Source organism: Rattus rattus, chromosome 18, assembly GCF_011064425.1.
Source record: "Rattus rattus isolate New Zealand chromosome 18, Rrattus_CSIRO_v1, whole genome shotgun sequence".
Taxonomy (NCBI): domain Eukaryota; kingdom Metazoa; phylum Chordata; class Mammalia; order Rodentia; family Muridae; genus Rattus; species Rattus rattus.
The window spans coordinates 27,023,789-27,036,970 of NC_046171.1; the positions used below are offsets into that span (position 1 = coordinate 27,023,789).

At 50.9% G+C, this 13,182-nt stretch overlaps 1 protein-coding gene across 2 annotated transcripts in view; it reads right to left on the minus strand.

Annotated features, from left to right (window-relative positions):
* Positions 1–7,227: 7,227 nt before the first annotated feature.
* Positions 7,228–13,182, minus strand: part of Adamts14 (ADAM metallopeptidase with thrombospondin type 1 motif 14) — a 76,155-nt gene continuing 70,200 nt past the window's right edge. For both annotated transcript variants that reach the window (XM_032888667.1, XM_032888668.1), the window contains exons 19-22: positions 11,698–11,905; positions 10,197–10,326; positions 9,273–9,383; positions 7,228–7,983 (exon numbers count right to left, since the gene is read on the minus strand). In XM_032888667.1, the coding sequence (XP_032744558.1) occupies positions 7,502–7,983; positions 9,273–9,383; positions 10,197–10,326; positions 11,698–11,905 (931 nt within the window). In that variant the 3' untranslated portion in view covers positions 7,228–7,501. The remainder of the gene's footprint in view (positions 7,984–9,272; positions 9,384–10,196; positions 10,327–11,697; positions 11,906–13,182) is intronic.

The following is a 13,182-nucleotide window of genomic DNA, read 5'->3' on the forward strand; positions in this document are numbered from 1 at the left end:
GGGGACAGTGTTTAACACTAACACCTCTCTGGAATCTGGGGGTGGGGGGGATCGACCAACCATAGCACCCACAAAACAGTAAGTCCCCAGACCCTTATCGTTGACTGCTGGAGACCGCCCTCCGGTTTTCTGTGTCTGAGTGTGGAGCAGTTCCTAGGCATCTCCTACTAGAATTCTCTTCGCCTTTCTGTATCAGATTTGGTTTTCTTGGATAACTTCAAGAAGTCCGACATGTTGTGACCTGTGTCACAGTCTCTTGCAACCTCTGTTTTTATTGATGTAGCTCTGAAGCTCTCCAGCCTAGACCATCCAGCTTCATCAACAACCTGAGCCCCACCAAGGGTCTGTCTGTAGTGAAGGGGACATAATGCCGTCACTGGCCTTATCCTAGACAAAATAAACTACAGCTGGCACGAAGTTACAGGTGTCTTAGTTAGTAGGGTTTTACTGCTGTGAACAGGCACCATGACCAAGGCAAGTCTTATAAAAGATGACATTTCATTGGGGCGGGGCGGGCTTACAGGTTCGAAGGTTCAGTCCAGTATCATCAAGGTGGGGGCATGGCAGCATCTAGGCAGGCATGGTGCAGGAGCTGAGAGTTCTGTATCTTCATTTGAAGGCTGCTAGGAGAATACTGACCTCCAGGCAGCTAGGATGAGTGTATTAAAGCCCACGCCTACAGTGACACACCTCTTCCAACAAGATCACAATTCCTCCAACCAGGCCACACGTTCTAATAGTGCCACTCCCTGGGCCGAGCACCTATAAACCATCACATGGGGTAAATCCTGGTCACTGTGGATTCTCCCTTATTTCGGTCCAGAGGATCAGTCTACCAGTGGCTACCCTGCTTTAGTCCTGAGGGTAAAGAGCATTCTGACCGCAAAATGCCAACGGTGTTAGTTAGGTAGGAGTGTGTGGTAGAGGTGGTGCTCACTGCAGCCAAGAAGCAGGGAGAGGAACAAGTATCTGGGACAAGATCAAGCCTCTGAACCACAACCCTGTTGACGCCTCCCTCCAGCTGGTCCCCATCTCCAAAAGTTCCCACCATGGCCCAGCAGCAACTGGACTCCATCAATGGTTAATCTTGAAGGAGGGGCCCCTTGTAATTTAAGCACTGGAAGTTGGGTTTAGTCATTTGGAAGGAGAGAGTCCAGGACGACCACTCCTCCTCTCCCAAGGTTTGCATAAAGCCAGGCTCTGTCCAGTCATTTGGCATAGGCTTGACTGATGGGGAAGATAAGCATGTGATCTGCACTGGGCCAAGCACACACTGACCTTGGGAAGATTTTGTGCTGGCCCCTGAACACGCAGGATTCTGTCTGTCCTTAGTCATCTAGTCCATGGAGACCAAGGGCTCGGCCCACTCGAGCCATCAAAGTACCGGAAGTGTTTCCATGGCGTCGTGCCACACACCTTTAATCTCAACATCTTAAAGGCAGGGGCAGGTGGATCTCTCGACTTGGAGGCCAACCTGGTCTACAGAGTGAATTCCAGGACAGCCAGGGGTGCACAGAGAAACTCTGTCTTAAACACCACCAACAAAATCCGTGTCAACTTATTTTATTTCTCACATAAAACTTACCATTTTTGTCATGTTTAAGTGCCTGACTTAGGAGCATCAGGAATGTTCCAACTGCTGTGGTATCTACCTCATCCTTTCCCAGGGCAGTAGCTCTTGCAAAACCTCTATTGTTGTTACATAGGAACGCTCCTTCCCTCCTCCAAGACACTCTTGGCTCTCACCCTATTTTGTTTATGTGTGTTTGGCTGCTCTAAAAGCTCCATGTAGAGCATTTTTTCCTGACTGGCTTATTGCATGTAACAGTTCATACATATAGCATGTCAGGATTTCTTGCCTTTTTGAAGGCTAAATAGTATTCCACTGTTTCAATAGATCACATTTGTTGGGTTGGTGTTAGTACTGATGTGTGTGTGTGTGTGTGTGTGTGTGTGTATGTGTGTGTGTGATTGGAATCAAAGGCAGTGCACTTGCTAAGAAAGTACTCTACCACTGAGCTAATTCCCTGTCCTGCCCCCATGCCCTACTATTGATGTATTTATCACTTGATACATGACGTTAAGTGGGTCCCATTTCTGCTTGCTGCATACTATGATTCTCTGGTGACAAGCATGACAGAAGTACAAAAGATTTCTGTGCCACATCTCAACAAAAGAACCCAGAACTAACCTAAAGATGTAGAGCTAGAGAGAAGGTTCTAGAATTAGATCCTTTATCATCAGAGTTCTGGTCTCAGGTTGGGATGGGAGTCCTTCCTAAATTTGAACCACGCCCATCCCTACACACACACACACACACACACACACACACACACACACACCCCATGGATTTTGTTACAACCATTTATCACCTATTTTTTTCTATCCCTAATATTTCTTTCCATTCACCCATTTTATTCCTAGATATAATTTCGTTCCAAGCAGTGGTCTCTCTGCTTTGTGGTTTTGGTGTGTTGTTTGTACAAATTTCTCTCATACGTGAAAATGAATTCTGGGGCCGGCAAGGTAGTTTGGTGGGTAAGGGCACTTGCTGTCAGGCCTGATGACCAGAGTCAGATTCCCCAGGGAGGGCCTACATGGTAGAAAGGGAATCAGGCTCCTTGCAAGTTCTCCCACAACTACACCATAGCATCCTGTCCCCAATCATTCTGGTGTGAGCATGCACGCTGTGGGCACACACACACACACACACAAACACACAGAGGGGGAGGGAGAGAGAGAGAGAGAGAGAGAGAGAGAGAGAGAGAGAGAGAGAATAAAATGTAACAAACGCTTTAAAAATAAAGTGGGGAGGGTGGGAAGAGAGACAAGGTCTAGAGGGGCTTGGGGTAGGGGAAGAGTATGAAATACAAAATGTAAAGTAAATAAACACATAGTCTAAAAAATAAAAATAAATAAATACAGGGTTTCTCTGCACCACGCAAGTTCATATATTCTGATACCAGAACATTCCGATCCCACCTTGGGGGTGCTGATTAGAAGAGATGGAGAACGTTATGAGGAAGACAACTCTGCACACACATAGGAATGTTCCTGCTCCTGGCTTCCCGTCCCCTCCACTTGCTCAACCGGGCCTTTCCCCATTCCACTGCAATAGATAAAAACAAGGATCTCAATGGTGGGAAGTTCATCCCATAGTCTGGCCTTGAACTTTTGATCCTTCTGTTCCTATGGCTGGGATTACCATCATGTACCACCAACTCTTCACCTTCAACTCTTTTTTTATTTTTTATTTTTTTTTGGTTCGGGACCGAACCCAGGGCCTTGCGCTTCCTAGGCAAGCGTTCTACCACTGAGCTAAATCCCCAACCCCACCTTCAACTCTTAAACGTCTCATTCACACAGAACTTTCAAGATAACGTTTGTTGCAACTAGATAAGGGCCTTACAGAAATAACCTGTGGTTTGAGGAGACTGACTTGGGTTTCGATACTAGCTAGGCACAGCAGTGTATACCTCTAGCCGCAGCACTGCTATGTGGAGAAGGGAGATGGGTGGGAGACTCCCCGGAGGCTCTTGGGCTGGCTATCCTGGTACACAATGTGGTAGATAATAAGGGACCCTGTCTCAGACCAGACGGAGGGCTAGGACTGTCGCCTGGGATTGTCTTCTGACCTCCAAACACAAGCGCGTAAGAACTGCAGGGATTTTTATCATGAGAACTCAGCGATAATCCATCTTAAGTGCTAAGCATGATCCTGGATTTAATGGGCCTAGTGACCCATGCTTCTAATCGGCACACAGATCTAAAAGCAGCTGAGGTCCAGACAGGGCTGTAGGGTGTGTTTGGAGCGTGTACTGCAGAGCTGAGTCTGCTCTGGACACTATGGGGACACCCGGTTCTTGTTATCGACAAAAGCTGTCAGACAGCACCGCCTGGTTTTCATGGTTTGCCTGGAGTTCAAGACCCCTGATCGCTCAGTTCCACTGCAGGCTCTGGCTGCCCACTCTGGAGTACTCAGCCCCTCTCTCACCCCGTGCTCAATGGTCTTACTCATGAACCTCCAGGCTGGGAAAAGATCCCGAAGCCTGGTGAGTCTTTCTTTATCTGTTTTGTATTTTGTAGTAGCTAAGCCCGAGGGAAGAAAAGCTTTGCCCATAGTCACTGCACAGGAAGGTTAATCACACACAGACACACACACACACACACACACACACACACACACACACACACCCAAGGCCTTTTTGTAACAGCCCATTTTTCCAGGTGTGCTGTTTTTAAGGTGGTCCAGGTAATTAAGCGTGCTGTCCCATCTCTCTGAGGAAGGGTCTCAGGTATCCCAGACTGGTCTCGAACTATACAGCAGCAGATGACCTTAAATTTTGGTTCCTCTAGATCCCAGCTCCCAAAGTCCTGGGATTGCAGACAAGCCACCAAGTCTGGTTTACTTGACTCAGCAAATGGAGCACTGGCCTTCCTGCACCCTAGATGCACCCGTTTGCTTTCCTGATACTTGTATAAAACATTGACCAAAAGCAACTTGGGAATGAAAGGATTTGTTTGGCTTACATGTTCCAATCAATAGACCCCATGGGGTCTCAAGTAAGAGCAAAGGCAGGAACCATGGGGGAAAGCACTTTTCAGTGCTTGTGTTCAGCTTGCTTTTTTATACTATCCAGAACTGTCTGCTCGGCAGGTAGAACTGGCCACATCGGTCTGGGCCTTCTATCAATCATTAATCAAGAAATTGAGCCCACAGACATGCCCACAGGCCAATATGACAGGGACAATTCTTTTTTCCCCAGATATATGTAGGCTTGTGTCGAGCTGACAGAAACTTATTAGCACGCTACCATCTGAGCCATAGCCCCAGCACACCCATTATTTAGACTGTGCAGATAGGCTCAGGGACCCCAGGGATGCTGGACAGTGAGGGCTGCTTGGAGAAGCCTTATGCCCAGGATGTGCCCTGGAGGTCCCTTGGGCTTGTTTCTGGGCCTCTCTTCCTTGATGGGGGTACTGAAGCTCTGTTTCCATATGCCTTGCTTCTCCCTAGATGCTGATTGGAGTGTCTAGGAAATGTTCCCAGTGGTATATAACATTTTAGACAGACCCACTGGCCACTGCCCAGAGTAATGCAGGGTAAAAGTTTGGTGATGGACTAGTAATGTCTGCTATGGGCACAAGCTGGGGACACGTACTCTGTGTGTGCCCAAGTCTGGAGTGTGTTCAATAAGCCAGACCACTACCAGAGCTAAGGCTCTAACAGCCTAGGTTGGTCCTCTGAGGTATGCACTCCTGGGCCCATGTGGCTGTCTACAGAGAGGCAGCTCCCTGGAGCAGGCAGTCTGTCAAGGGGTAGAGATGGAGCTTGGTTGTAAAGCCTGCACTGTCCACACTAGCATGGAAAATGCCTGCAGATTGGAAGAAAAGAGGCATGTGTTCTAGTTGAGGTTGGTGGAGGGTGGGATTGTATAGTCTTAGCCAGGGTCCTAAAAATGTCAGAGAACAGCTAGTGTAGTAATAAATGATTGATGTCTGACACAGACACAAAGCAAGACATGAATTGATTCACCTTTCAAGCCCTCCCAACCACAGCCCCCTTCTCTCTTGGCTGTGGGGTTTAAACCCAGGGTCTCAGAAATGCAAAGCAATCATTCAACCAATAGGAGGTGGGGCAGGCTGATTCTCTCCCTCCCTCGCCTCTGCAGGGCTGGGGGACCAAGGCAAGCACTCTATCGACTGAGCCACTCTCTCCAGCCCAATGGACCAGTACTTTAAAATGACAGTGAGTTCGCATTCGCTCTTCTTGTCCAGTAAGATGCACCGCAACCCTTCTTCCTGCTCCGCACCCAGATTCTGCCTGGATCCTTCCGGGAGAAAACTCTGTCACCACCTTCCAAAGAAACTACCCTTGCAGGGTTGCAAAGCTCTCATCATATTTCTCTTTCTGTGAGCCCCAAAGCTACCATCCGGCCATCTCCACCCTTGGTGTGGTAACTTGCCCAAAGCCATTCAGGTCTTTGGTGGCCCTTCCTTGTTTGTTCCCACCTGCAATCACCTTACAACTGCTGGGCCCAGTTCTTAGAGTGCTGGTCACACTGTCCCACTGTCCCCATCCTCCCAGACAGAAACAACACACACACACACACACACACACACACACACACACACACACACACATCACTTTTGGGGTCTAAAACAAAACACCAAGGGCAATACTAATAAATAGGTAACATTTTAAAAATCAGAATCTGCAGGCCGGTCCACACATGACTTGACTCCGGGTAGCCCCAGCCACCTGTAAAGCGGGAAGCGGGAGTGGGAGGAGCATGCAGAGTTCCCAGCATCCCTGCTCCCCACGGAGCTTCCAGGTCAGCGACTTTCCTTCCTCCAGCTGAGGAAGGCAGAGAGACAAGCACCTCCACCACTGACCCTCAAAATGAGGATCTAGGCAATTTCCTGAGAGCCTTAAGACCGTGGAAGGTTCCCTATGCACCCTCCCTGCCCTAACCTGGGAGCAACAGCAGCTGGCATCCTGCCCAGACCTTCCTCCCGGTCCAGCTGAGTGGATTCTCTAGTCGTTGGCTATGTGACCCACCTGACTGACCTTCTGAGCACCACACATTTGGGCCCAGCTTAAGTCATAAGGGAAGAACCAACCCCACCCCCAACTCCATCAGGAGTAAGGGTCAGCAGAGAGTGATGGCTAAGGGGGACAGTCTTGGAGGTGACATCTCTCCAGTGGCCACCTTTCAAGCTGGACCTCCTGCAAGCCTGAGTGATGGCTGAAGTCACCGTTCCTCGTCCAACCAGGGATCAAGCCCCGGCTTGGAAACTTCTGGATGTTGAAGCTGTGTATCCAGGCCTCTTCCTCTGGTGGTTTGGGTGTGACACTGGGAGGTCAGCCTGTTACCTAGAGTCACCAGCAGTGACATCTACAGGGACAGAGTGGGCCACAAAAGTGACCCTATGGCTGGCAAAGGTGAACTGACTTCTGCCGGGGATTAGCAGCCCTCAGCTGACAAGAACCAGGCCTGAGAAGAACTCTCCCCTGCCCAACCCTGCAGGTGTGAAGCCTCACCTCTGCATCCATCCCAGACCCTTCCCATGTCTGCTTTGTGTGTGGCCGTACCTCCTGAGCCCTTCTTTGTTTTGGGGGTATGTGTGTGTGGCTGTTCAGGCCTCCCTGGTAGTCAGAAGTCACGAACAAGCAAGAACCTCTGACAGGCCCCCTGTGTGTCAGGCCCAGTGGCTGTGGGATGGGGCATTACTGAGCCTAGAAGGACGAATCGTAGAAAACTCTTGGAAGTGGAGCCCCGGCTCTGCTGGCTGAGGTATTTCTGGTTAGGGCAGTCCCTGATCTCCCTTTCCCCACAACCCTGTCATGGGAGTAAAGAGCGTCACAGCCCCAAACAGAACTAGAGGGCAAATAATTTAAAAGGGAACCTGTGATACTTCCTGTCCCCTGTGCTTGAGTCCTCTGATCCAGGATCACTGGGACCCCACGCAGAGTGTCAACATGACCAGAGGGACGGGTTCATGTCACTGGGGAGGTTGTGGGAAGGCTGGTGCCTGCATGTCCTGGTTCCTCCCTGGACTGTCCTTGACCCTCAGAGGTTGGCACAGCTGTTTGGGTCCATCCCCAAGGTGGGCCCTGTGGGGTGGCAGGAGAATTGCTCTCAAAGGCTTTAGGGCTTAGCATCTGGGGGGTGACCAGATGCTGAGTTACTGAGGAGATCCTGTCCACCGCCCCTGAGAGCTGTGTGGGCTGGCTTTGCCGATGATCTTCCAGTCTGGTTGGCCCCCTTGTAGATTCCATGTCCTCCTGCGTGGCCGTGGGTTCCGGCAAGAGACTCCCAGGGGTGGAGAAGGTGGGTAGTGAGGCCAGGCTGGCATTGGAGCTCGAGGCCTTCTTTATGCAGGACTCACAACACAGCCGGAGGTAGCCAGGGATGGTGCAGTAGCGGTCCAGCACTTCGATCCGGCAGAAGACCGATCTGTCTCCCACACAGGGCTCCACTGTACATACAGGAAGGCAGAGGGGTGCCCATCAGGAGGGGACATCTTTCCTCCTTCTGTCCCGGCTGGAATCACTACATAGCTTATTCCAGTCAGGGAAGAGAGACTAAACTGCACCCCAAGCCCAAACACAGGATCAGCATCATTAGAACCTTGGTGGTGAAGCCAATTGTCAAGATCCATGCAGACCTCCTGGGCCAGAACCGCTAGGGGGAGCAGAATGGTTTTAAAGAATCCTCCAACAGCTTCTGGTGTTTAGGGAGAGCTATATAGCTGTCTGGTTCACCCGCATATTCAGCTATGCTGGTCTTTACCCAGGAAGCTCTGCCTGGGGAGTGTGGGCGAGGGCCTAGACATTGAGGAAAGTCTAGATTCAACCAAGAATGAGAACCCTGCTCTAGGAAGAAGATGGAGCCCCTGATTCTCCTAGCTACCCAATCACCCCTGCAGCTAAGGCTCAGTGAGCTCTCCAGTAACCAGCAGATCAACCTTCAGCCACTTGTTGGGGTGCAGGTGGATCATTCCCCAGGCGAATGCCCGGGACAGCTAGGATAGAGAGCAAGCTCTGGAGCAGAGACAATGGAACCAATGGTCGCTAGATGGCGCCAAAGTGCCAGAGCCAGAATCAGACTCCCAGTTTCTGCTTTGAGGAGAAGCTGAGAGGTCAAAGTGTTGCACGAGGTCACATCCTGTAACTAGAATGAGGGTCTCATCTTTCTGCACATTATCTTGCTAGGCAGTTGGAGGGAAGGCTCTGGTAGCTAGGGAGTGTATCATAGCAGGTTCAGGACCAGTCTTTATTCACAGAGACATGAATGGGAGAGACCACAGGATGAATAGATTGCTACCCCTGTGAAGAGCTCAACACAGCAGCAGGGGACACTGGTTCACTCCCATGGCTCATTCTCTCAGCTGCTCTGGGAAAGCAGCTCCTGTCTGTGACTGTGGTTCCCCAAAGCGTGGAAGCGTGATGAGAATTCAGAGCTCTGGGGCATGCTTTATAGGTAAAACAGGACACCCTCACAACAGTGGGATAGTACCTTGTCACTAAACATGGCAATGTCCCTTCAGCAGAAGAAGCCTATATGATTTCTTTTTAGTCTGTATCAGGTTTGGCCAACACAGGAATAACACCAAACTTAGGACCAGAGCTCTTGGGACCAAATGGGTCATTCATACTCTCTGAGGCCACCCAGACAGGTAGGCACCATGTCTGTTCCATTGCTGTGCTCCAAACCCCGGGATGCCTGAAAGGTTGGGGGAGGGGAGGGGCCCGTGACCATACTTACTTGTTGAGATCCTGTTCGTGGGAGTCAGGGGCCTGGATTGGGGTTCCCAGGGTCCCACTTTAGTCACAGGGTCCTGGACCTCCGCCTTCACTGTAGAGTTCTGGAGATCTCCTGTGAACAGAGACACAGATTTATTATATATGGGAGAGCATCCCTTATCCAGAATGCTTGGGACCAGAAGCACTCCCACTTTCTTTGCCCTGCAATCTGGAATATTTGCATAGACTTAATGAGGACTTTTGGAGGTGAGGCCCAGATCTAATGCTGGGATGTACCTGTTTCTTTTTTCATTTATTTGCATTTTGTCCTGTGTGTGTGTGTACACCAGTGTGCGTATGTGTATCTCAGAGCATCTGCGGAGGTCAGAGGACAGCTTGGAGGAGCCAGTTCTCTTGGCTTGGCAGCAAGTGCCTTTATCCACTGAGCCGTCTTGATGGCCCCCTTGGTTTCTTATGCCCAAAGTATTCAGGTAGTTTTGTATGATGTTTTTTTTTTGTTGTTGTTGTTGTTGTTGTTGTTTTGTTTGTTTTTTTTGTTTTTTTTTTTGAGCTGGGGACCGCAAGCGCTCTACCACTGAGCTAAATCCCCAACCCCTTGTATGATGTTTTAAATGATTTGGGAACTGAAATGAGGTTTGTATATGAGAATGTAAGAGTCTTGAAAGGTCTTTTTCTCTCGTCTAGAATGCTGGCTAACTGGGTAGTGATATTTCGATCACAACCTATCCTCTGCAGTCCGGAATGGAATTTCCCCCCATCCATGGCAGCGTGCGAGCACCTCAGAAGTTCTGGATTAGAAAGCATTTTGGATTTTGGATTAGGGATGCTCAGCCAGTCTTTGGAATTTCAAAGGGCCAGGAACCGTGCTGCTGCATGGTCACAGTTAGAGGAATGAATGACTGGGCCTCAGATCCTGGCTGCTCACCTCCACAGGCTGGCTGGCTGCAGATCCGCACGGTGTCCGGCTTGACCCCCTCACATGGCCCGAGGGCACTGGAGCTGTTCCTGCACACGACCTGCCGTTGCTGGATGCCTTTTCCACAGGTGGCAGAGCACTGTGGGAGAGGAAAGCCAAAAGCCCGAATGCCAGGGGCAGAGCAGTTAGGAGAGAGGGGGAGAAGGAGAGGGAAAGAGAGAGGGGGAAGGGGGTCAGTGAACTCAGGGGCCAAAGGAGTACCAAGAAGTCTGCTGTGTTTCCACTCAATCAGATTTGGCAGAGCTCGTAATCTCACCAGGATCTGCCACTGTCAGGTTCTTCTGAGACAGTGTAAAGAACACTGTCCGAGCTTGGCCCCCCTAGAGCATTCCACAGTTTGAACTGTGTCTCAGATGAGAACTTCTGGGGGAGGGGGCGTTCCACCGGCTGCCTCCTGTGTTCAGTTTCCACTCTAGGCTCGATTCTCAACTATTTTATGTTCCTCCCTGGCAGGCCCCTCTGTTCTGACCCTACCTGCCTGGGGCTTGCAGGAGCCTGGGTGGGGACACTTGCTGACACACTGGCTCAGTTTCTGATTCTGTAAATCAGGAGAGCTGGGGACCCACAATAAAGTTGGCGGTCCTTCCCAGAAGTGTCACTCAAGGACAGGAAGCAAACTGACTTCTATGTGCAGGGTTATCACAAGCCAGCCACACACTGTCCTCATAGTGGCACACCCCCATCTGTGATAAATAGACTGGCCAGCACTGGGGTGGCAGGGCAGGGTCCCCGAGAAAGCCCTATCGTATCACATAACTGGGTCACTTCTTTTTTTTTTTTTTTTTTTTTTTTTTTGGAGCTGGGGACCCGAACCCAGGGCCTTGCGCTTCCTAGGCAAGCGCTCTACCACTGAGCTAAATCCCCAACCCCAACTGGGTCACTTCTAAGCACTGCTTGCAGCCTCTCCTAGCAGGACTGGAAAGAATTTGTGCTGGGGCATGTGACCATTGATCAAGACACAGTGTCACAGAACTGAAGGGAAGCAGGGGACACATGATCATCCTCTTTGTGCTTGCTGCATCCCCTGTGACTTCTGCAGGTCCAGCTGGGGGTATGTAACATCTGTCACTGGCCTGCTTGTCTTGTTCCCTCACTGGACTGAAAGCTCCATCAGGGTGAGCATCCTGCCTATCCAGTGACACTGGGCTTCCCAGCCTTCCTTAAATAACATCTGGCATACAGTCGTTGCTCAGTGAATTTTTTCTGAAACACAAGAATTTGCCTTAATTTGCTCCTCTGTGACATGGGGGCAACACAGCTTAAAGGAGACGAGAAAGGAGGGAGGAGGCTAGCGAAGAACCATCATGCATAGCGCGCTTGAGGGCTGCCCTCTTTCCTTCTTTCTTAGAAATGTCAGCCCTCGGGTGCACTATTACCTCCTCAGACTCCTCCCCTACCCATGCCCATTTCTGTACCACGTGCTTCCACCCACTCTATGACAACCACTCACCTGGGACCAGGCTCCAGTCCGCCACTGGGCTGGGCAGGGCACACGGAGGCATGGCCTCTTGGCCTCTGGCCGGTTACCTAGGCAAGCCTTGGCTGGCATGGCCTTATGGGTGCCGTTGGAGAGAGGCAGCAGGCACTGCACGCCCCTGGTCTGCAGCCCCAACTTCCCACAGCTCCGGCTGCAGGCACCCCACTCTTCTGTCACCCACCTGGAGACAGACAGGACAGAGGCAGAGGGAGATGGGACCATGGGGACACATCCCCTTGGGGCTGCATCCCACCCACCAGAGAAGGCTCATGCTTCAGAATGCTGCTGCCTGGCTAGCTGGCTTCTGGAAGATCATTAGTCTCTCTTGCTGTTTCCTTGGGTAAGGAAAGGTAGCTATTAAAATCCTGACCCCTCAAATGTCTCCACCAAGCCTCAGTTTCCCCATGTTTACATCGGGATTGCTTTAGAACCCATAAAGAGTTCAGAGCTACCATGGATGCTGAGACTCAGGGGTGCTCCCAAACCCACGAAAGCCACACTTCTTGTAGATGTCCCCTCGGCTGGGGGCCAGAGTGCTACTAAGCCTGCTCTCAGCACTCAAGGACTTCAGCACCTACGGCCCTATTATGTGTGTGTGTGTGGGGGGGGGGCTGTCCTGCAAACTTCTCAGTAAGCAGTGCCAGGAATGAGTTAGGCTACAGCCAAAGCATCCAGGGGTAGAGAGAGAGAAGGGAGCCCCAACTCCGTGTCTTTTCGCTAACTGGAGTGGGAGGCACATTCTCAAAGCCAACCCTTTTCTTTAAAAACAAAAACAAACAAATCTTGCCAGGTGTGGTGGTGTATGCCTGTAACCTCAGCACTTGGGAGGCTGAAGCAGGAGGATGGCTGAGAGGGGACAGCTGGCTTGGGTTGTGTGGTTTGTTACACACACACCCCCAGAAATGAGAGAGAGAGAGAGAGAGAGAGAGAGAGAGAGAGAGAGAGAGAGAGAGAGAGAGAGAGATAGGGCCGGCCGCGAGCATGTAGAAAGAGGGGGGAAAGGGAACTGGGGTGGGAGAGGGGGAGAGGACAGAGTGGGAACAGGAAAGCAAGAGCAAGAGAGAGCAGAGGGGGCAAGCAGCCCCTTTTACACTGAGTCAGGCATACTTGGCCGTTGCCAGGTAACTGTGGGGCGGAGCCTAGACAAAATGCTAGCAGTGGAGCGGGGAGAGGAAGAAGAGGAGTAGAGGAAGAGAAAGGGATGGGGCGGTGGAGGAGAAGAAAGAACTGGCCTCTAGCAAGCCTAAGGTTGGCTGGAGAATAACCAGGATCTTAGACAGTCCTGCATGCACACCTCATGATCACAAGTTGTAGGCAGTCCCATGAGTGCCGGCTGAAGCACACTGTCATTGCCTGGTTGTGCCCCAGAAGATCACAGTAGACTACCGCTAACTATCAATTCCTGCCCTAGCCCCCCGATTACATGTCCAGCCATGGAGATCCCCAGCCAGAGGGGAC